Source organism: Perca fluviatilis, chromosome 1 (assembly GCF_010015445.1).
Source record: "Perca fluviatilis chromosome 1, GENO_Pfluv_1.0, whole genome shotgun sequence".
In the NCBI taxonomy this organism is placed as follows: domain Eukaryota; kingdom Metazoa; phylum Chordata; class Actinopteri; order Perciformes; family Percidae; genus Perca; species Perca fluviatilis.
This window is the reverse complement of record NC_053112.1, coordinates 22,242,214-22,266,193: the sequence shown is the minus strand read 5'-3', so window position 1 is coordinate 22,266,193 and position 23,980 is coordinate 22,242,214. Positions and strand designations below refer to the sequence as shown.

Below are 23,980 nucleotides of genomic sequence, written 5' to 3'. Positions count from 1 at the left end.
TATCTCGCCTTGAAAGCAGTTTAAACAAGAAGAATTCATGTGGATCGGCATCAGTATTGAGTAAATGATTTAATACAGAAGCTGCCTCAAAAGCAATGCAGTAAGGTGCACAAGACTACAGTGAAAATTACTTTCTTCCTCACTTTTCTGCAAATTATCACAGCCACAGTTCACACGGAGTCCAATAAATAGAAATACCCTTTGTGGTTTTACTTGTGTTTATTTAGTGTATTATATATTGACATATCACACATTACATTTCCTTTATGATTTTTCTGTTGTGGATTCTTCAGGTTTTAAAAGCCTCCGTTTTTTTTGTACCACTGAGCTCTGGCAACAACATCATTGGAGTAGTCTCCACCTGTTGTGCGTTCATCCACCTTATCATAGGAAAGGACGTTTCCATCCCCCATATTGTAGGCTGCTATCCCTCCTGCAGAGACAAACACAAATTAGAACAAAGTGTGAAGACAGGTGGTGGATGTGCAGGTCTACTGATTCAGTAAAACAAACCTTTCAGCGTCTGCTCCGTGCTCCAGCCCGGGAATTTGTTGCAGATGCGGCCGATAAAATAAACCAAGATCTCCGTGGCTTGGCAGAGGTGTTCCTCACTGTCCCAAGCGCCCCGTGCAGTGTGTCCACCTCCATTTGGATTAACATCAACCTACAGAAATGGAAATGAAATTGTATGAACACTGCTGTTTTCATATTATTGTGAGGCTCTAAGAGGATGGGAGTAAAACTGTAGTATTTATTACAACCTGCATCAGTCCCCAGGCGTTATGATGGTCTCCCCAGCCATTATCTAGTGTATTTCCAGCCCTGGATTCTCTGGAGACGATGGCAGCAATGAGAGCTGGATCGATTCCATATTTACCTCCCACCCTGTTGATTTTAGACCTGTACTTTTGCATTCTGCCTGCATCAGTTTCTGCCATGGTGTGTGATGCCTCCACAGCTTTAGAGATAAATTAAACAGAATATGAATATGGCCTTAGTGAAACAAATGCATGCACTTCACTGTCAATCCATAGATATAGAATCACTGTAGATACACACAGAGATGAGTAGATGAAGGCTACATGATTACCTTTTATACAAATGTTGACAAACTTTGTTTCTCTACCATTGATTACCTGAGTATCCCAGCCTGTCCTGCTGAGCTGTTTGCCACGAGGCACCAGTAGTTTCAACCCTCATGATGTTTCCATAACCTGGTAATGTTCAGTTTAGTAGATTAGTTGTCATCAACACACCCGCAACATTTGGCAAGGTAAGGCAGCTTTAATTAGCTTATTTCAGCAACACAGCGTCATTTTAAAAATAGCCTTGTTACTCCTATTTCAGTTCGGCTTGTTTTCATTCCGGCTTGTCATCGTTAAATAAATAAATCCTGATAAATCGCGCTATATCCGGATAGAGTGAATTTGATTGTGGTTGGATGAGAAGTATAAACATATTATATGTTTATACTTCTCATCGCGTCGGAATGGTGTATGTTACATATACCATTCAGACGCGATCCATCGCACCTGCACATGACACAAATCACGTCACACTCCAGCAAGGAAATAGCAGATGTAACAGAGCCCGTCTACCTGATTAGAAATGATATGTAGCCTACGAAGATGTCCGGCAGAGACTCAAGAGAACTCGAGCGAAATGTCCCAAACACCAGCGAGGATCTTGGTAGCCAGGAAGACCAGCCAACCCTTCTACATCCCTGGCCGTAGGCTACCTGGAACAATTTTTCGAAATGGTTGGATACAAAAACAACTCCTTTCGTATGCGCTGCAAGCTCTGCGCCCCCAAGTTTTTTTTAAACAATTAGCTCGTGGTACTTAAGTAGCTACCACGAGCTAATTGTTTAAAAAAAAACTCGCAGTCTAATTTGAAAAAGCATATTGATATTATTTTTCCCCCTTACATTACTTTTACTTTTATACTTTAAGTAGTTTTGAAAACAGTACTTTCACAGAAGTACTTAAACCCTAGTAGCTTTACTTCTACCGGAGTAATGAATGGGAATATTTTTGACACCTCTGCAAACGAGCCACCGTAAGGTGCGTAGGCTACCCTGTAGCACATAAAGTAAAATAACTACAAAAGTAGCCTACAGATAATAATAAAAAGAATAAAAGAGTGTAAACTATTAACACAAGCACTAACCCATTTTTCCTGTTTCCTCTTCCAATGTTCTAACTGGAATGCGAGCGCTGTTACACTGTCCCTCTGTGGTGCAAACATGGTCATATTTATACCGGTGTGTTTACTTTCATTTTCGCTATGACTTCCTCATCGTGTCTGCTATTCTATTATTATTTTTTTTGTCTGCTATTCTAATTCTCGCCAGCAGAGGACCTTTTTAGATAAGCAGGCATGGGTGGTTGGCCAGCAGAAAGGGGAGAAAATAAGGCTAAAGCAGCTGATTTACAAGAAATGTGACTTCAGTCAGCAGCTATATACTTTATATATATAACGTTTTATATACAGTACAGGCCAAAAGTTTGGACACACCTTCTCATTCAATGTGTTTCTTTATTTTCATGACTATTTACATTGTAGATTCTCACTGAAGGCATCACAACTATGAACGAACACATATGGAATCATGTACTTAACAAAAAAGTGTGAAATAACTGAAAACATGTCTTATATTTTAGATTCCTCAAAGTAGCCACCCTTTGCTTTTTTGATAACTCTGCAAACCCTTGGTGTTCTCTCAATGAGCTCCATGAGGTAGTCACCTGAAATGGTTTTCACTTCACAGGTGTGCTTTGTCAGGGTTAATTAGTGGAATTGTTTCCCTTATTATTAAAAAAAGCAAAGGGTGGCTACTTTGAACAATCTAAAATATAAGACATGTTTTCAGGTATTTCACACTTTTTTGTTAAGTACATAATTCCATATGTGTTCATTCATAGTTTTGATGCCTTCATTGAGAATCTACAATGTAAATAGTCATGAAAATAAAAAGGAAACGCATTGAATGAGAAAGTGTGTCCAAACTTTTGGCCTGTACTGTATACACAACTTATTAGTTGTAACTGGGACAACTGACAGGTGACATAGGCTATTGGACACAGTTTACTAGAAATGGATGTTTTCCATTAACTGCTGTTATCTCTCCCACAACTTATTTGTTCTATACACCTGTGATAGTGTGAATGTGAAGTCTCAAATTCGAAGTCGCAGTTGAACTTTTCCTTTCATTATGCAGTACACAGAGAATCAACAGTAGCCTTGATCCCATCAGGATGTAGAGCCACACACTTGTGTCATCCTTCAGTTTCTACTTTCCAATTCTGCATTGTGTGCAAGTCACTGCAGGTACAAAGGTCATAATAATTTTAACTACCAGGTAGAATGGTGAATACCAGCTTAGCTAACTCTAACCTCTTACCCCTACTAAAATTGCTGTTGTTAAACCTCTACTTAATAAACCACACCATCCAGGGTCTCTAAATAATTATCGACCAGTCTCTAACCTTCCATTCTTCCATTCAAAAGTACTGGAAAGAGTGATGTCTCAACAACTTTCATTCTATGCAACAACAAAAAAGGTCTGCATAGACTACTAAGCTATTGTATAAAGGCTTTAGGCCACCCTACACATTATTGTAGGCCCAGTTTTATATGCAACTTCATTTTAGACAATATATGTAGTAGGGGGGTCCCTGCTCCATCTCTCTTTCAGTTAAGGGGTCCTTGGCTTAAATAACGTTGAAGACCCTTGCTATAGATCATTGTACACTCCAATCTGGCATCTGTGGCATTGATGTCACATAGTTTAAGTCTTATTTATCTCATAACAGTGTGCTTCCATTTAATAATACTACATCAAACCTTTCTGACGTGAAATATGGAGTACCGTACGGCTCTGTTGCTGTCCCTCTTTTTCTCTCTTTATATTTCACCTCTGGTCAGATTATACACAGTCATGAAATTAATTTCCATTGCTATGCTGATTATACACAGTTCTATGTGCCTGTAAAGATGGATGATCATTCTCAAATTACCAAATTAGAGGTCTCTCTTCTATGAAAAACTGGATATCACGTAATTTCCTAAATTCTGATAAAACTGAGATGTTGGCCACTGGCTCTGCTCAGCATGGACACCAGTATAACAAAACTGGTTTCACGTGCAAGGATATATGATTACACACATGAACAAATCATTGAAGTGTGTTTTAAAGCATATTACTTGTTTATATAACAGTTTAAGATGATTTTTATCAATAACTCTAACTCATCAGAGTTAGAGTTATTGGAAAAATACATTTATAGGAATTTAAAGAATCACCACATATTCATGCTTTTTTCTTTATTGCCTTTATTACAGACATGGTTTCATACATGATTTTCAAGAGGTTGTGGACAGCCTCAGGATTTAAAAGCCACCATTGCTTTTGTACCACTGAGCTCTGGCAACAACATCATTGGAGTAGTCTCCACATGAGGTTTTGGCATCCACCTCTTCATAGGAGTGGATGTTCCCATCCCCTGCATTGTAGGCTGCTATCCCTCCTGCAGAGACAAATTCAAATGAGAACAAAGCAAAACAAAGTGTGAAGGCAGTTTTCCATAAAGTCCACTAATTCAGTGAAACAAACCTTTCAGCTGCTGCTCCTTGCTCCAGTCAGGAAATGCATGCTTTATGCGTAATATGAAATGAATCAGGATGTCGGTGCCTTGGCAAAGGTGTTCCTCACTGTCCCATTGGCCCCTTGGAATGTGTCCACCTCCCTTTGGATTAATATCAATCTATAGAAATATTAGTAAATAAAGTTTAGATAAATACAGCTGCCATTGCATTGTAACATGTGACAGTACTGAGAGAGAGTGATTAAAGCAGTTTGATTATTACCTGCATCAGCCCATAAGTATTATATTTGTTTCTCTCTTCGTCAAAGCACCCCCTGCCTGCTGTCAGTGTCTTTCCAGCCCTGCATGATCTGGAGATGATGGCAGCAATAAGCGCTGGATCAAGTCCTTTCTGACGAGCCACGTTTTGGATGATGGATTTGTAGTTGTTCATTTCTAACAGATCAGTCTCTGCCATGGCGTATGATGCCCTTATACCTTTTGAAAGTATTCATGGAGAGAACAGGAATATGGCCTCAGTCTTGTCAATCTATTGATATAGTTACAATGTATACTGTGTAGTGTATGTATATCTATCTATCTATCTATCTATCTATCTATCTATCTATCTATCTATCATTAATACATATATATACATATACACATACATATATACAGTACAGGCCAAAAGTTTGGACACACCTTCTCATTCAATGTGTTTCTTTATTTTCATGACTATTTACATTGTAGATTCTCACTGAAGGCATCAAAACTATGAATGAACACATATGGAATTATGTACTTAACAAAAAAGTTTGAAATAACTGAAAACATGTCTTATATTTTAGATTCTTCAAAGTAGCCACCCTTTGCTTTTTGATAACTCTGCAAACCCTTGGTGTTCTCTCAATGAGCTTCATGAGGGGTGGTCCAGCCTGAAATGGTTTTCACTTCACAGGTGTGCTTTGACAGGGTTAATTAGTGGAATTGTTTCCCTTAATAATAAAAAAGCAAAGGGTGGCTACTTTGAATAATCTAAAATATAAGACATGTTTTCAGGTATTTCACACTTTTTTGTTAAGTACATAATTCCATATGTGTTCATTCATAGTTTTGATGCCTTCAGTGAGAATCTACAATGTAAATAGTCATGAAAATAAAGGAAACGCATTGAATGAGAAGGTGTGTCCAAACTTTTGGCCTGTACTGTATATCATTAATAAATATATATATATATATATATATATACATGCATACATATACATATATATCATTAATACATCAACAGTATAGTCTGTATATATATATATATATATATATATATATATATATATATATATATATATATATATAAATCAATTTACCTGAGTATTTCAGCTTGTCCTGCTGAGCTGTTTGCTCTGAGGCACCAGTAGTTTCAACAATCATGATGTCGCCATGATCTACAAATGTTTATTAGATTATATTTCATCAACACATTTGCACATCAACATGAACACATATCATTAGGACCTGAAGTCTCCTGAATCATCCAAAATCAATCACTTACTGGAAACAGATGTCAGTGGTCCTGTGTTCTTGGCTGAAAATATACAAAGACACAATGTAGCACTGAAACAATTCCTTGACAGGCTGTATTGATATTGTTATGAGCGTTGTTTGGGGGGACACAGTTAGTACAGGGACAAATCCCCTAAAGGGCTTCAGTTTTTCAGATACCCCTACCCGAGGTAGAACGAAACACTACAATGTTTTTTTTATATATATATAATTTTGATGTCCCTTTCATGAAATGGATGGACGTAACAAAACAATGTATACAACAAAAAGTTTTGAAATGTATCAATATGTTGACTCAACCCATAGGCGAAACAGTGCAGAATAAACCACGTTTAATTTTTCGCTTTTTGCTTGAATTTAGTTCAAATTTTGTAACAATGTCATCTGCCCTACTCCTCAACCCAATATGAACACAAAAACATGTATTCATCATGTAACTTTTATTTTATTTTTTCTCGTTTGCACATTTACAATTTATCCTAGGGAACACTGTAGCGAGATACCTGAATAACGTAAAGAGCCAAAGACGTTGAATTTGTTACGGTCCGGCACTGTTGTTCCTGTCCCCGTTTGTTTTCCTTTTCCCTTTTTCCCTGTGTGTGTTGTCTGTGTCTGTCTCCTCCTGCTGTGCAGCCCAGTCAGAGGATCTAGGTCAGGGGGCGTGGCCATAACCTCCAGCTGCAGCTCATTGTCACCAATCAACCAGCAGTTATCTACCCGGGCTGGCCACCTCTCCAGCGCCAGTTCGTTCCTACACCACCTGTGGTAACTTGGCTCCGTACTGCGATCTCAGTTCAGTTGTTACCCTCTCAACATTGTAGTTGTCTCTGCCACGTTTGTAACCTGTCTCTCCTTCAATCAGATCCCGTCTGTTCCTGCTGCCTGCCTGCCTGCCACTTCCACGCCGCAACCTGCTCATCTGTTGTCTGATATCCTCGTCATCCAGCTCTCAGTGCTACTAGCTCTCCACCCCACTCAGCTCCTATCCCGGTCTGAAGCTGCTCCACCCTGAACGGTTTTCTCTCTGCCAAAACACGCAGAATAAACAACATCTTTAATCACCCTCTTTGTCCGTGTGTCCGTCTCTGCGCCTGAGTCCCCACCAAGCTTAACAGAACGAACTGGCCAAACATGGACTCAGCAGAGATGCCACATGAAACAACGGGTGATGGCGTACAACGCGCCCTCCACTCACAGGGAATGTTATTGGGACAACACGACCAACTCATCCGGTCTCTATTGGATAACAACCAGCGGTTGTTGGATCAAGTATCTCAGCTCACCTCTCAGGTAGCTAACCTGGTAACACTCACTACTCTTCCTCCCTCTGCTTCTCCTCCGCCTGTTCCTCCTACAGTTGCTCCAGGCTCTGCAGCCGCTCTGCCTTTGGGAAACCCCTACAACCTCACCGAACCTTTCACCGGGAACTGAACAAATGCCGTGGTTTCCTGCTTCAGTGCCGCTTGGTGTTCCAACAGAAGCCCCTGTCCTTCTCCACGGAATCCTCAAAGGTACATTACGCTCTGGGGTTACTGAGGGGCAAAAGCGTTGGGCGCCAGTTGCAGTAACGTGTTCTACCAGCAGATTGCCAGCCCTGTCGTTTGACGATTTTTCCTCTCAATTGGAAATGTGTTTGATCACCCGGACCATGCGCGGACCGCCACAAAGAGACTGTTGAAGCTACGACAGGGCACGGGTAGCGTGGCTGAATACGCCCATTGATTTTTGGACCTTGGCAGCCGATTCCAAGTGGAATGACGAAGCTCTTCAGGGAGCGTTTGTTAACGGTTTGGTGACCCACGATTAAGGATGAACTAGCTGTTCGTGATGAGCCTGCTAACCTTCATTCTCTCGTTTCCCCTTGCTACGAAATAGACAGCAGGCTACGGACAGGAGACAGGAGAGGGCGGTCGGGTCCGCGACCGCAGGCGGGGCCCTCGACTTTCTGCAACCCGAGCAACACCACCACTCGGACACCGCCCACACACCTCAGCGGTTCCCACCACGGAACTAAGAGCGAGCCCATGCAGCTGGGCCGTGCTCGTTGTCCCCCCTAAAGCAAAAAAACGAAAAAAAAAGGGCATGCGGGCTGGTGAGTGCATGTACTGTGGGGACCGCGACTGATTTCCTTGTTAACTGTCCGGGTTCGCCCAAAGACAAAGCTTCCGCAGGTGAATTGCTTGCCGGAGTGCTACACCTGACTCAATGCCCACAGCACCCCGTCTTGTTTCATCTACCAGCTACAGTCCAGTTCAGGAATCTGTCTCTCATTAGCTGCCTTCATTGACTCTGGTGCTGAGGATAGTTTCCCTTGACGTTACCAGCCTCGTCACAGGCTGAGATCCCTGTTAAGCCCCTGCCTAAGCCTATAACAGTAACCGTTAGACGCCATCAGTTTGCCAATATCACCCACCAAACTGTCCCGGCCTCTCGCTGTCCGGCAATCACAAAGAAACCATCCAGTTTAAGGTAGTCTCCTCCTCTGCCTCCCTCTTATCTCCCTTGGTCTTGCCCTTGGCGCAACCCCCATCCCCATTGACTGGCAAAACCACAAAATACACAGTTGGAGCACTCACCGCCATTCTGCTTGCCTTGGCGTCGGCTATTCCGCCCTCTGTAGGTTCCCCTGCTTCCCTGTCAAACCCCAGACCTCTCCTCAGTCCCTGAAGAGTATCTGGACCTAGCCCAGGTATTCAGTAAGTCCAAAGCACTTTCACTACCACCTCATAGGCCATACGATTGCGCTATAGAATTGCTGCCTGGAGCCCTTTGCCGTCCAGTCGGCTTTTCAATCTGTCCCGTGCAGAGAGAAGCTATGGAAACCCCACAAAAAAGGGGGGCTCCCTAGCCTCTGGCATCTTCGGTCCCTCATCTTCCGCTGTTGGTGCTGGGTTCTTTTTGTGGAGAAGAAGGACAAAACATTCGCCCCTCGCATTGACTACAGAGGACTAAATAACATCACAGTCAGAAATACGCATGTGCCTCTCCTCATCAACTCAGCATTTGAACCCCTTCATGGTGCCCCCCGTGTTTACCAAACTCGACCTGCGTAACGCTTACCACCTCGTTAGGATCAGGCAGGGAGACGAATGGAAAACTGGCGTTCATACCCTCTCGGACACTTCAACCCTAGTCATGCCATTCGGTCTCACTACACGCGCCCACCAGGCATTTTTCAGGCCATGGTTACGATGTGTTGAGGGATTTTCTTCACCGTTTTGTGTTTGTTTATTTGGATGACATTCTGATATTTTCTAAGTCACAGGATGAACACGCTCCCACGTCCCGTCTGGTTCTCCCCGCCTCAACGCTGGAAATTAAACTGTATGTGAAAGCAGAAAAATGTGAGTTCCACTGGCACTCCGTCCCCTTTTGGGTTTTATTATCGAGCTGGGACAGGTGTCACCAGACCCTGACAAAATCAAAGCAGTTGCGGAGTAGCCCACCCCACGCTCCCCGGAAGCAGCTACAACGCTTCCTGGGCTTCGCCAACTTCTACCGCCGCTTCATCAGGGGTTTCAGTCGAGTGGTTGCCCCCTGACCAAGCTCACCTCCCCAAAGGGTGCCATTCCTGTGGACGCCTGAGGCCGAAGTCAGCCGTGAGTACACTGGAAGGAACTGTTCTCCACCTCACCTGTTCTTATTCACCCAGACTCCAGTTTGCAGTTTATTGTGGAAGTGGACGCCTCTGATTCGGGGTGGGGGCTGTCCTGTCACAACGTTCCCCACCGGACCAGAAGCTCCATCCTGTGGCCTTTTCCGCGGAGATTACGCCCCGCTGAGAAAAAACTATGACGGTTAACCTTGGTTGCTTGGCTGTCAAGTTGGCATTGGAGGAGTGGAGGCACTGGCTAGATGGAGCAGAGCAACCCTTCATAGTCTGGACAGACCACAAGAATCTGGCTTACATCCAGTCATCCAAGAGGCTAAACTCCCGTCAGGCCAGATGGGCTCTGTTCTTCAGCAGGTTCAAGTTTATCTTAACATATCGTCCTGGCACACGTAATGTCAAGCCTGATGCTCTCTCTCGCCAGTTTACAGACAATGACGACTCCAGCAATCCTGAACCCGTTCTGCCCGCTTCCTGTTTGGTGGCGGCTGTTCACTGGGAAATCGAGTCCCTCGTCCGATCGGCACAAGAGTCGGAACCTGGACCGGCCGATGGCCCCCGGACCTTTATCCTCTCGGCCAGCGGCCGCAAGTGCTCAACTGGATCCACACCTCTCGCTTCTCCTGCCACCCTGGTATGAACCGTACACTGTCGCTACTGAAGAGGCATTTTTGGTGGCCATCCGCCGAGGCTGACGTCCGGGAATACGTGGCGGCCTGTTCCATCTGTGCCCAAAATAAGGCTTCCCACCGGGCTCCTTCGGGCCTGCTGCAGCCTCTCCCAATCCCGAGTCGTCCTTGGTCTCACGTGGCCTTGGACTTCGTCACTGGACTTCCTATGTCTGAAGGTAATGACACCATACTCACCATCGTGGACAGATTCTCTAAATCTGCCCATTTTGTTGCATTACCAAAATTACCGTCTGCCAGTGAGACGGCCGACCTCTTTGTCTTACATGTATTCCGTCCCCATGGAATACCTGTGGACATAGTGTCCGATAGAGGCCCACAGTTCATTTCCGGGTATGGAAGGTGTTTTGTTCTGCTCTGGGTGCCTCTGTCAGTCTCTCATCAGGTTTCCATCCCCAGTCCAATGGCCAGACTGAGAGGACCAATCAGGACCTGGAGGCTGCTCTACGCTGTGTGACATCTCAGAGCCCGGTCCACCTGGGCCAAACACCTCCCCGGGTGGCCGAATATGCCCACAATTCCCTCACCTCATCTGCCACCGGCTCTCACCATTCGGAGGCGGGCGTGGGTACCAACCGCCATTGTTCCCGTCTCCGGAAAAGAGAGTTAGCCGTCCCGTCAGTTCAGGATAACCTTCGCCGCTGCCGCAAGGTGTGGTTGGACACCGGGGAGGCCCTTCTACGGACAGCAGAGCGTAACAAGAGAGTGGCGGACAGGCACAGGGTAGTCCCTCCCCAGTTCCAGCCTGGTCAGCGAAGTCTGGCTCTCCTCCAGCAACATCCCTCTGCGCACTCTAACTCCCGAAGCTGTCGCCCGGTATTTGGGTCCTTTCGAGATCGACTCCATCATCAACCCTTCGGCTGTCCTGTTAAGAAGCTTCCCCAGGCCATGAGAGTCCATCCTACATTTCACGTGTCCCAGCTGAAGCTTGTCTCCTCCCAGCCCTTTGTGTCCGGCCTCGTGGATCCCCCTGCGCCACTGCGCGATATTGACGCACCATCCAGCCTACACGGTGCGGAGACTGCTGGATGTCCGGAGGCGTGGTAGAGGGTTTCAGTACCTGGTGGACTGGGAGGGATACGGTCCCGAGGAGAGGTCCTGGATTCCCCGGGCGGTTTATACTGGACCCGCAGCTGGTGGCTGAATTCCATAGGGACCACCCTGACAAGCCGGGTGGGCGCCGGGTGGCGGTCCGAGGGGGTAACTGTTACGGTCCGGCACTGTTGTTCCTGTCCCCGTTTGTTTTCCTTTTCCCTTTTCCCTTGTGTGTTGTCTGTGTCTGTCTCCTCCTGCTGTGCAGCCCAGTCAGAGGATCTAGGTCAGGGGCGCTGGCCATATACCTCCAGCTGCAGCTCATTGTCACCAATCAACCAGCAGTTATCTACCCGGCCGGCCACCTCTCCAGCGCCAGTTCGTCTCTACACCACCTGTGGTAACTTGGCTCGCATCGCGATCTCAGTTCAGTTGTTACCCTCTCAACATTGTAGTTGTCTCTGCCACGTTTGTAACCTGTCTCTCCTTCAATCAGATCCCGTCTGTTCCTGCTGCCTGCCTGCCTGCCACTTCCACGCCGCAACCTGCTCATCTGTTGTCTGATATCCTCGTCATCCAGCTCTCAGTGCTACTAGCTCTCCACCCCACTCAGCTCCTATCCCGGTCTGAAGCTGCTCCACCCTGAACGGTTTTCTCTCTGCCAAAACACGCAGAATAAACAACATCTTTAATCACCCTCTTTGTCCGTGTGTCCGTCTCTGCGCCGGAGTCCCCACCAAGCTTAACAGAATTCAAAGTTTCTAAACTTAAAAATTACAGAGGTCATCAATCTACCCCAGTGTCTCAGTCATGGTAACTCAACAAATGTAAATTAACATGAGCAATAAATCAAGACTAAAACCTAGGTAACGTAAATGCATTACGAAAACACTACCAGAACATCATTTACACACTTAAACTAAGATAGGAACCGTTATAATAACCTAGTCCCATGATCCTTTGCACTGCCGTGCAGAACAGGCAACACAACGGCATCCGGCCGGCCGTTACAATACTGTAATTTGCTACAATTTATAAAATGAGCTACAAACACCACTTTAACAAAAAAAATACAGGGGACATGTCCCCTATGTGCATTAAACCAAAAAACGGTAAACCCATCTGACTCCATGTTAAACTCACCGAAGCGCTCTCTTTGCGCGTTGCAGCCAATCTCCCTCAACGTCTCCAGCACCACGTCTATAACTCCGGACTCTGTATAAGTTGAAACCAGGACATCTGCGATTTCTAGACGAGTTTTGCCTTCCAGACATACCCTTCTGACCCGCGGCTCTTCCCTGCGGTCCAGGATCGCGGAGCGGAAATTCATTAACTGCATTTCAGTTAGGTCCTCCAGCATGTTGATCAAGGCGCTTGTAACGGTCTTTGGAGGCATCTCTGCTATCACTCGGAGGACACAACGCACGGCTGCTCACCTCAATGTTGGAGTGAAGCCGGAGTAGGAGAAGCATGTCGTGATAAAAGCCTGGGCTGTGGGCAGCACTACTGACCACCAGAGGAAGGCGTAGCCTACAATCCAACCGACTGAGTCAGTTCCGTGAATAGAAAAACATAACGGAAGGAAACTGAATGTCCTTCCTGACTCCAGATTCACCCCAAACCAAACCCTCTGACATTTTCTGCAAATTTAAGAAAAGAAACATTCATATAGGCCTATTTATTGTGTTTCAGTTAGGTGTGCATTATTTGGTTTTGATGTGAATATAGGCATTTGCAACAGTAAGGTACAATATCAACAAAGCCATTATTAAGTATATATTACGTTTTTTTTTTCCTAAAACAGTGACATTTGTAATTATTTTATTCAATAGATAACAATAATCTGCCTTACAAAATATGTGTGTGATTTTTTTATGTCATTAAAGACAGTTACTATTTTAAAGAAATGTAAGACGACATGACCTTTGTATCCTCAGGGGTAATAGTTGGGGCTCTGCTTCCTTAGCAGACTGTATATAGCAGGATGGTCGTGAAACACTAACCACCGGTAACCTGCAGATGGCGCTAATGTCAATCAAATTATAATTTACCGTATGGCTAGTCTCGCATTGCCTATATGCACCACTGAAATATGGGTTAAACATTTTTAGTCTGTACTGGTGGCTTGATGGCTTATTTTATGAGTAAAAGTAATAAGCACTTCCCTTTCTCAGCATCCTCACTGTTAAAGTGTGGGTGCTTGTCTACAATATATTTTACTTAAACAGTCTGTTGAGTGTAGCAGCATGGGTCAGGTCATTTAGTGTCAGCATGTGAGGAAAAGTGCTTCAGGTTGAAGATCAAAAAGTATGGGAAAACGCTGGGGTCTGTAAGTGGTCTGATGGGTTGTTATAACAGTAATCTTGGACCAGTATCCAATATCTGGCACCTTGCACACCTTCATTAGAGCTGAAATCAAGTAGTCAAAGGACAGAAAATGAATCGGCATCTTGTTATTCATTTAACTGTCATTTCTTTCTGGCAAAAATACCTCCCCAGTTCCAGCTTCCTATGTTTGGTTTTTGGATTGTTGGTCTGACATGACATTTTGAGACTTCAAATGGAGACCTTGGGTTTTAAGAGGTTGTTGTGGGTAATCTGACATTTTATAGATGAAACAATGAATTCAATTTATAATGAAAATGATCATTAGCTGCAGCTATTTCATGCATCTTCCAGTGCTCCCTCAGATATCTTTGAAGAAACAGCCATGTTATTTTCTTAGTGCACCTCGACTGAAATTTGAGTAGTAGTAGTTTTAAGGCCTCTATTTACTTAATCCAGTATTTACTGTGTCCTTTGACTGAAACCTTGTTGTCTTTCCTATCAGTGAGTATACAAACATCAGACTGTGTAACAAAACTATCCACCAGGCAAAACCATCCTGCATCCACCTTAAACCCAATTTGCAATGAGTTGTATGCTTTTACATTGTATGTTTACTTCTTGTTCACTGCTGGTCTTCAAATCACCTCACTGAGTGACAGTATTATCGCACAGTCTGGCACACTGGTTAATGTCACTTTCCTAACTACTATAATGAACAATGATTCTACTCAACAGTTCAGAGCGATATCAACTAAAATGCCTTAAGGCTTTAGCAAGTAATGGTGGTACAGTATTGTTCGGCACAAAAATAACTCATTGTATCCTTAAAATATGAAAAGTTAAAACACTGTCAATGTATTTTGGATAAACTGAGTCAATGATTAGTTGAGAAATACCTTTAAATGATGACAGAATTAGCAATTAACATGTGAGACATTTTACCTTATGCAACTACTACGGACACTTCTGAGGAAAAGTCGCTGACTGGACTGTGAATGGAATGTTAGTCATTTACCAAAATATGGAACAGACATGTATTGATAAATTGAAAAGTTTGTAAAACCTACAAAACCTTCAGTTAGCAATTATTACAAGCTAAACAACTACAAAGAAAATCAAAAATCTGAAATACATTTATGATGTATTATATGCTTTGTTTGCCTTATAAAACTAAAATCAGTTTTCATATTGTGAACATCTGCCAAATAAGGTGAATAACTCCAGATATTAAACATTTGGTAAATCAAAATGGTTCATTGTACATGACATCCTGATGATCTCTGTATCTTTGATGCATACTGGATCTAACCACATCTTAATGAGGTCCTTTCAGGATACGTAAACCTGATTGATTCTCAGTAGCAAACCCATAGATGCCCTGCATTTGAGGATGACCAGACAGCCACCATTTAAAGAAACATTGATTTAAGTTAATTCTTCACTGGGCAACGTGGCATCTACAGTCTTTTATAATGATAAACTAATCCAGAGTGTAGGACTAACTCAAGATCTATTTTATACAGTGAAACTGTTTCATAAATTAAGAAAAAAAAAGGCATGGCAGTGGCAGTTATCATACCCTGAAGACCCATTAATGATGTTTAAAAATCTCCAACTGGCATCGGAAGTCCTGTCATTCACTGAAGTGTTCCCAGCTTCTTATTTCTGAATAGAAGGTGTATCCAGGGCAGGAGGTGTAGTTCACCACCTGTCTGTGGCCGTGGATAGTGAAGTTGGCAGCCAGTCTTCCTCCGTCTACAGCACATCGGACTAGATGATGGCGCAGCAGGTCCATGGCGTGGCGAGACGGCAGGGTGGCAGTGTAGTTACCAATGATTGATACGCCGTACCCAATGGCATTGTGCCCCCTGGTGTGTCTGCCAAGGTGGTTCCAACCTCTGCCTTCATAGATGTAGCCATCAGAACCGACTACAAAGCTGAGTACAGCACGTGATTAATAAATGCAGTGTATACAGTAACTGGTATGAAGTAAACTTAACAAACATTGGTGGGTGCTGTTGAAACACAAATAGTGCGAGATATTCAGAATTAATTTTGTGCTTATGTTCATAAAAGACATAAAATCAGCAGCATTCTTGGTAATACTCACACTAACATTAACATGATATGAATTATCTCTACAGGAATAGTTCAACATTTTGGGAAATACGATAGTTTTCTTTGGAGTTAGGCAGCATTCACACCAAATCAGGCAATTCGGCGAAAACGCCAATCCTCCTGTTATTTTGAATGTGAGTAATGCGTTCAGGCTGCAGTGGTACATGGTAACAGCGTTTAGACAATACAAAATGGAGTGTATATTTCACATGTAGTCACTTACTTTGGCCTTGTGTACCAGTTTAAAACCCAATTTAATGACAGACCTAGCATCCTGGTTAGTTATTGAAAGTTTTTAATTTGTTGATGTGGACAGACAATCACTTGTAAGACCTGGCATACCAGCAGCATGGCTAAATGTCAGCACCATGGGGGACGTGAGATGCAATGGAGACACAAAAGGGCCATTTAAGTGCCACTGCTGTACCCACAACTCTGCGCTAATCGCCTCTGTGCATTAATTATGGGGCAATTAGCCTAGCTTAGCATAAAGCAGAGGGAAACAGATAGCCTGGCTGTAAAAAAAAAAAAAGAATCCACCCACCAGGGCCTCTTAAGCTCACTAATTAACACGTTATATCTCATTTGTTTAAACTGTACAAAACTGGACAATTTGAGGTTTTAGAGGGAGTAGTCTGGCATTGCCAGACCTTCCTCCACAGCGCTGCAGAGAGGGGCCTGGCGAGTCCACACAGCATTCCAGGATGGGACAAAAATTTGCTCCGGTTTATTGACATTTCTTTAAACCAATCACAGTCATCTCAGGCGGCGCTAAGCACCATACAGAGCAACGGCGCCTCTGCAAAAAAGCCTCGGGAAGGAACTTGTTTTGGTGGAACGTGTACGTTCAAAGGTTGTTTTAACTCAGGAAAACTCAGATTCGACAGCTAGCTGTCTCGATTTATCCTGCAGAGATCTGAGGAGCAGTTAACAATAGTCCTCATAAATCTACTGGAGTTTAAAATTCCAACCCAAAGGAAGCCCAAGGTAGCGGACATCCGGCCTAAATGAGGGACATCCAGCAGAATTTCCAGCGGCACCGGAGCAATCCCGGAAGTGGAACGTTGTGTATATATAGAGGGAGTAACAGTGTAACAATAACTCATAACTCACACATTAGCACGTAACTCCCCGTAAAACCACAAACTGTCATTTTTACATTTGTGTTTGTTTGGATTAAACAAACAAGATGTTAATAAATGAGCTTTAGACGTTTTTACTGGTAGGCAGACTTTTTAAACTTTGGACAGAGCCAGGATAGCTGTTTTCCCTTGCTTACAGTTATTATGCTAAGCTAGGCTAAACACCTCCTGCCTAAAGCGGTATCAATCTTCTTATCTAACTCTTGACAAAAAAAATGAATAAGCATATTTCCCAAGACAAGATGTCAAACTATTTCTTTAAGGATTGATTACCTGTATCCTATGTCACTCCAACCACGATCTACCTGGTGGAAACGCTGCATGGCTCTCATGTTGCGAGAGCAGTTTGGGAAGGATAAACACGGCGAGGATGGCTCATAGGTGTGGTGAACATAGAGAAATTGGAGGGGCAGAGACAGTGGGATAGGTGTACTCTGATAGGGTTTTGCCCCCCACTGACAACGAGGGATGATTTCCGGGCAGTCTGAGGAGGGGAAGAGAGAGAATGAAGATTACATACTGTACATATTTGGCTGCCATACCCACAAGCTTATATTTCCAACACTCAGGTCCAAGACTAGAGTCTAGTGCCGGACCTATATTAGTTCATTTCAGATAGCTTATATCAGTAACTGTGAATATCTTGGCTGCTATACAGTTACAAGAAATTGCAGTTTAGAAATGCCAAATATGTGTTTGAAGTAGTTTAGAAAGAATGATGCCATTACATTGTTTGTTCACCAGAAAGCACTGACAAGCTTAAAACATATATTCACACATTTCTATAAAAAACAGTGAACACAACACTGACATATTATCACCTTATCAAGATGTACATGTTAGCAAACAGCTTATTTACCTATCCAGCAGACACGGAGCAACACTAGCATTCATTTGTAGTTGTGTCTACCTGATGAATGTAAATCCAATATTCTCTCTCTTGTATCTCTGTTGGTCCCTACTGGACTTCAAAGGCTAAATTTGTCTGCCCCATAGCTTTTTTTTTGCTAATAACAGCTGCCTGCTTCCTACTGAAAGATGCTCAAATGCTCTGTAGAGTTGAAGGGAATCGGTTGATAATTCTCTATTCTAATATTGATATATAATACTAAGAGCAGCAACTTATCGCCACCTGAAAATCTTGTTTTTGCTGACCTCCAGTTGTTTAACGTTTGACCTCAGGCGATTGTCTGGGATGGTTCTTTAACCATCCCAAGGAATAGCTCATAGAGCTGCAACAATGAGTCAATTAATTGATTAGTTGATCGCCAAATAGCTCAGCAACAATTTCCATAATCTAATTTAAGCATATTTTTGATCAAAAAGTCCTATTGCCCAGTTTCGCTAATGTGGATATATTTTAGTTTTTTTCTATGATAGTATAACTGAATATTTTGGACTGTTGGTCAGACAAAACATTTGAAAAAGTCCCCATGGGTTTTGGGAACTGATATGATGTGATGTGATAGACATAATTTACTTACATTTTACAGACCAAACAATTAATCGATTACTTACGAAAACACAAAAATAGTTTAATTGATAATGAAAATAATTTAGTTAGTTTTAGCTCTTTTTGATCATCTCATAGCTCACCCCAGTACTTGTGCACAAATTCCTGTAGTCCATCCTTCACTGCCTTGCCGACTCCGTTGTCCAGAGCAATCCATTCTGTCTTCTCCAACTTCCAGACTAGTGCTAGTGTCTCCATCACCTGGCTGTGAAGATCAAGTGGCTCCAGAATGGACCTAGAGATCTCCCTTCGCCTCGGGCTAACGTGTCTGGTCAAAGCATCAAGACCCTGCGCCTCATACAGAACAAAACTATAGTATCCTTTCAAAACCTCACTGAGGGCCTGTGGCTGTTCAGATGCAGGTAGGTTGCTGAGGTCCTTGCCCAGTATTGCTCCATCCATGCCCCCATTAATAACAGCGTCAGTGGCCAGTGTGGCAGGCCAAGACAGCTTGAATAATTTTGGCCGGTCCACGCTGTCCCAGCACCCATTAGGCCCCAGGCGATAAGATGGCGGAAAGTCCTGGAGACTGAGGAAGGACAAGCCCAGCGTCCTGCCTAAGGTGAGAGGGAAGAGCCCAACAGCTGGCGTCCCCTCAATCTTGGCTTTCAGTCCTGATTCAATTCCTAGCAGTAATGGTGTAAGGGCTACCGTGGTGCCATCTGGAGCAAGAACCACCCCTCGTTCCTCTCCATAATTTGTCACAAAGTGGTGAAGGGCCTTGTCAAAGAAGCTAAAGGATGAGGCATTGAGAATAGCTGTCTCTAGCAGCTCAGCATCACTGAGATTATACAAGGCACCCAAGAAATGAGTGGTCATCTCATCATCGTGGCCAGCGGTCCTCCGCAGGGCCCGGACCAGAGCCAGGGGAGAGAGACCAGGGTTTGAGTCTTCCACCTGCTGCACGGCTCGGATGAAGCTGTCCATGTTGCGCAGGTGGTCACCTGACAGCAATGGAAATGAGGAACAAAAGAAGTGAAGTAAGAACATTATTGTGCCATAATGAGTCAGTGATTAACTTCAAATGAAAGTCGCACTGTGGCATGTCATTTGCAGAATGTCTTTTGTAGAAAAAAGGGAGAAGAAGATGAATTGGTAAGACATTGTTTGAATACAATTCCCTAGTGTATGTGGCACAGTCAGTATCACTGATTGCCATATTCAGATCAGAGCTAAGTTAGGGACAGTACGATAAAACATTGGGGTAAATTAATAAAATAAATTGGACCCTCCCTTTAACTTTTGGAACCTTTCTCCCAATATCTCAACATATAATAGAATTAAGTTTGTACCATTTGTTTCACACACACAAGCACAAACATTTAAGGTAATGTATCCATGTTTAAACATTGATGTCCTTATATTATAATTAAAAAAGTCAATATCAATTACAACAGATGATGCTGTGGCCTGATATGTGCATCATCAGATGCTTGACTGTCATTCATAACTAAAATGATTAAATGGCTAATGTAAAATATACTGAAGACAAATGTATACCCTCCCCTTCTCTCCCCTAAAGTCAATTCCTCCCAATTAAACAACTAAATACATTTTGCATTTATTAACACTTACAAATTGTTAATGCCATCCACAACAGTTTTCTGATCTGATGCTACTATTGACAAAATGAATTCGCCATTGTGTTGTATTGTTTCAAAAATAACACCTAACATCAGTGTTAAAAAAGGGAAAATGCCAGGGTTGGATGGAATTCCATCAGAACTTCTTCTACAGTATTTTGACATATTAGGATCTACCATTTTACAAGCTTTAACTTCAACCATAAGGAAGGGTACTTTCCACCAACAAACCAACACTGCACAGATTTCCGTCATACCAAAGAAGGGCAAAGATCTTACAGATTGCTCAAATTTCAGGGCCATTAGCCTCATCTGGACTGATATTAAGCTTTATTCCCAAGTCTTGGCTCTGCGCCTAGAGTGCTTTATAGAGAAGCTAGTCCACCCCAACTAATCAGGTTTTATACCAAAGCGTCATGCTGCAGACAATGTACGCAGACTATTTCATGTAATAGAAGAAGCCAAAAACCTTCCAACAACGACAGCAGTTTTATCAGTGTACGCGGAATAGGCTTTTGACCGCCTAGAGTTGAACTACTTGTGGCTAGTAATGGAGAGGCTTGGTTTGGGGGCCAAATTCATTGACATGGTGCATACTTTATATGCGAATCCCACGGCCATAGTCTCAACCAATGGCTTGCATTCTCAGCCATTTCCCATCGAGCGGGGCTTGCGACAGGGATGCCCGCTCTCCCCCATGCTGTTTACAATCTCTCTTGAACCATTAGCCCAAGCCATAAGGCAAAATAATATCTGTAATGTCCAGATTAAATCCAATAGCAGCTCAATATAATTATTTGCAGATGATATTTTGTTGTACATCTCTGATCTTGTGGCTCAATCTCCAGCTATAAAATTAAACTGGAATAAATCTAATCTTTTATTGAACAACAGGCATGTGACATCAGCCATTAGTGTTACAATACCAACCCAAAGCAAAATTACATATTTGGGCATCACCATACACGCATCGTTACAGCAAGTTGTCCAGGACAACATGAAACTATAAGTAGTGTTCGAAGAGATCTGGCCAATTGATCTGCGTTGCCGGCATCGCTACAGTCCAAGATTGCTGTTGTTAAAATGAACATAGTTCCTCGTGTGAATTTCTTAAGTACAATGATCCCCTTACCCCCACCAATACATTTCTGGAAGAAACTTGATACCTTATGTCACACTTGACAACTGGAGAGGAGGTTTTTCAAGTGCCCAAACCAATGTCACGATTTAAGACTGGAGAGGAGGCTTTTAAAATTCACAATTTGTGTCTATATTAACAAAAATTACACCAAAATCAAAACAAAATATTGTTACCATTATATAATACCACGGTCCGGATCAAAAGACCAAATTTTGGTCCGATAAAAAGAAGTGGTGTCGGTCCGGACCAAACTGAACCATGGTTCGGTTCGTTTATAGCATTATAGCATTTTTTGGATGGTTCGGACTTTCGGACCAAATACAAGAAGCTCTGGCAGGCTCTCCCTGTGTTACAAGAACGGGGAAGCTCCTTTAAGGAATAGCTCGGTGCTTAGTGAGAGAGAGAGTGACCGTGAATGCGCTCAGAGCAGACAGCTGTCGGCTATCAGAGCAGAGAATACATCAGCAGTTTATTTGTTAAGTGGTAGTAAATGTACAGTGTAGGTTTCCGTTTGTCTCTGAATAAATGATCCAGAAAGAAAGTTCCCGTGTCTTGCTTCTCAACATCACAACAAAACAAAAAGAGCCGCGGCACTAGGAGAGAGCAGCAGTCAGTTGAAAAAACTCCCGACAGAGAGAGAGGAGACGAGAGGACGGGGAAGCCCATCAACAAACCAATCAATTATAAGTATCTGGAGACGCAGCTCACGTATGTGATGACAGCAGGACGTAGTTTTGTCACGTATAGATCTAATGACCTCAGCGCCACAAGAAATAGAGGAGAGTGGCTAGGCAAGGTGTGATTTCAGTTTGTTCGTTTTGTTTTCCTCGAGACCACAGAGGGTGGGAGGTGGGAGAGGGTTTTTGTTCTTGTTCAATTTGTGTTTCTCTGTTCTGTATGTTTAATGAAAAAAATAAACAATAAAAAATGTATCTTAAAAAAAATAAACCTAAACCAACTTGGTTAGGTTAAGGGAAAGATCATGATTTGGTTGGAAATAACTTCTGGTTAAGGTCAGGAAAACGTGTTTTGGTTTAAAATGACCTTCGTCGTCATGGTTGCAATAATGAATGTGTGGTTACAGTTATGTGAAGCGATCATGGTCATGGTCATAAGAAACCAATATTGACTGTCAGTATAAAACAGGAAACAAACTGCAGTCTGCCAAATTAAAGTCTGTTGTGTCAATCCATCCACCCACCAAAACCCTCTGAGTACATACACAGACTTTGTGGCACAATAACGTCACACTCACTCTATGATGCCGACAAGCAACTGTCATAATTGGGCTGCTAGAGAGTTTTGTCACTTGAATGTTATCAAATGTTATTTCCTTGACAGGTGATTCTATTTACATGGGAAATGATTATACCAACATCTCATTGATGTTTGTTGGAGGAGGTAATGTAAACAGTTTATGGAGAAAAAAAAATCCTTCCTTCCTCCTGGCTTCCTTTTTTTGGAATAATTTTCAAATCTCCATAAATATAATGTAAAAGGTATTTTCTCACACCTGTGTTTTTGTCTCTTTGATATTATCTGATATTTATTTATGGGGATGGATGTAAACATTTGTTATTTGTATGTATGATGAGTGAAACTTTAAAAAAAATGTTTTGTTTGTTGATTTATTTTCAGAAAATCAAATATTTTAGTAATAACAAAGAGGGTATGCATTATAAAAACATGTACTTGAACTTATTAAAGATTACAGATTTCAGGGAATTAGTGAACCACAATGTGACAGATTGGTTAAAGAGAAAATATTCCTTATCAGCAAAAGAAACTATGTAGCCAGTGAAAGAAAACATAAATGTTGACATAGTTGGAATAACTGAACTTACCTGTTGGCCTGCTATAGACGGCAAAGAAGTAGGATAAAGCCAGGACAAAAAATGACAGTCCAAATAAAGTCATGTTGCATCTCCTGTTGGTTACTTTAAAAAAGCTAAATGAACAAAATACAACCTAAACAGACTTATCAAAAAAGTAAACTGAATAATACAGTTGAGCTCCCGACAACTTCTAAGAGGAGTTGTGTAAGTGTATTTGTGTAGGTGTATTTGCATGACTGCAGTGTGTCCTAATAGGGAATAGTACTATTTGTACACTGATGGCTCCAAATATTGATTTAGCCAAGAGTGTGTCATGAGCAAAACAAAGTATGGGCCCCACAGTAAGGTTTTTACAAACACAGACAAATAAGAAGCATTTTCTTATTATATCTTATTATATTGGGTTGTGTCACTCTTTCCCCATGTGTCATGTAGCCTTGTACAGCTTCCTTTGTATACAGTAAGCCTATGTCATTCAATAAATAAAAGATCATGCAGATTAGTGGTTAATGTTTACCATCTCATATGATGTGTGCATCGGTTGTATACTCACCAGTGTCAGGAAACATTTTAGTCACGTGAGATCACAGAAACACGCATGAACTTTTAATGCAGGGAAATTGTGGAAAAAATAAAATGACTGCCTTTTATGGTTTTTACATTATAGGTTGAGGTAATATGAATGTTAGTAAAGTTTAAGGTGTTAAGTCTTTAAACAATTTTTAAAAAAAAGTTAATGGGAATTTGTGTAAATATGAACCCACATTTTATAACGTTTTGCAAGCCAAATGTATGGAAGCCCATTTCTGCCAGTAAAGAAATATAGATAAAAAATGAAAATAC

General features: G+C 42.5%; 3 protein-coding genes across 8 annotated transcripts; all 3 read right to left on the bottom strand.

Moving 5' to 3' along the window:
- Window positions 1–200: 200 nt before the first annotated feature.
- Window positions 201–2,288, bottom strand: LOC120556530 (lysozyme g-like). 4 transcript variants are annotated; one of them, XM_039796190.1, is made up of 6 exons: window positions 2,170–2,261; window positions 1,599–1,738; window positions 1,137–1,214; window positions 762–958; window positions 514–664; window positions 201–433 (listed from the first exon to the last, which is right to left on the bottom strand). In XM_039796190.1, the coding sequence occupies exons 3-6, from the start codon at window positions 1,198–1,200 to the stop codon at window positions 297–299; spliced, it is 549 nt and encodes a 182-aa protein (XP_039652124.1). In that variant the 5' UTR covers window positions 1,201–1,214; window positions 1,599–1,738; window positions 2,170–2,261; the 3' UTR covers window positions 201–296. The 4 variants fall into 4 exon arrangements, with proteins under 4 accessions (XP_039652124.1, XP_039652110.1, XP_039652117.1 ...); XM_039796176.1 differs by lacking the exon at window positions 1,599–1,738 and having other exon boundaries at window positions 2,170–2,288; XM_039796183.1 differs by lacking the exon at window positions 2,170–2,261 and having other exon boundaries at window positions 1,599–1,824.
- A 2,023-nt stretch (window positions 2,289–4,311) lies between these two features.
- LOC120556459 (lysozyme g-like) lies at window positions 4,312–14,509 on the bottom strand. Of its 2 annotated transcripts, XM_039796097.1 has the most exons (6): window positions 12,621–14,509; window positions 6,136–6,168; window positions 5,951–6,028; window positions 4,870–5,084; window positions 4,616–4,766; window positions 4,312–4,529 (listed from the first exon to the last, which is right to left on the bottom strand). In XM_039796097.1, exons 1-6 carry the CDS (start codon window positions 12,871–12,873, stop codon window positions 4,393–4,395), a joined length of 867 nt encoding a protein of 288 aa, XP_039652031.1. In that variant the 5' UTR covers window positions 12,874–14,509; the 3' UTR covers window positions 4,312–4,392. The 2 variants fall into 2 exon arrangements, with proteins under 2 accessions (XP_039652031.1, XP_039652039.1); XM_039796105.1 differs by lacking the exon at window positions 5,951–6,028.
- Window positions 14,510–14,686: 177 nt separating this feature from the next.
- LOC120556449 (N-acetylmuramoyl-L-alanine amidase-like) lies at window positions 14,687–23,370 on the bottom strand. Of its 2 annotated transcripts, none has more exons than XM_039796073.1 (4): window positions 23,147–23,368; window positions 18,662–19,522; window positions 17,339–17,549; window positions 14,687–15,742 (listed from the first exon to the last, which is right to left on the bottom strand). In XM_039796073.1, the coding sequence occupies exons 1-4, from the start codon at window positions 23,217–23,219 to the stop codon at window positions 15,439–15,441; spliced, it is 1,449 nt and encodes a 482-aa protein (XP_039652007.1). In that variant the 5' UTR covers window positions 23,220–23,368; the 3' UTR covers window positions 14,687–15,438. The 2 variants fall into 2 exon arrangements, with proteins under 2 accessions (XP_039652007.1, XP_039652016.1); XM_039796082.1 differs by having other exon boundaries at window positions 15,602–15,734; window positions 23,147–23,370.
- Window positions 23,371–23,980: the final 610 nt, after the last annotated feature.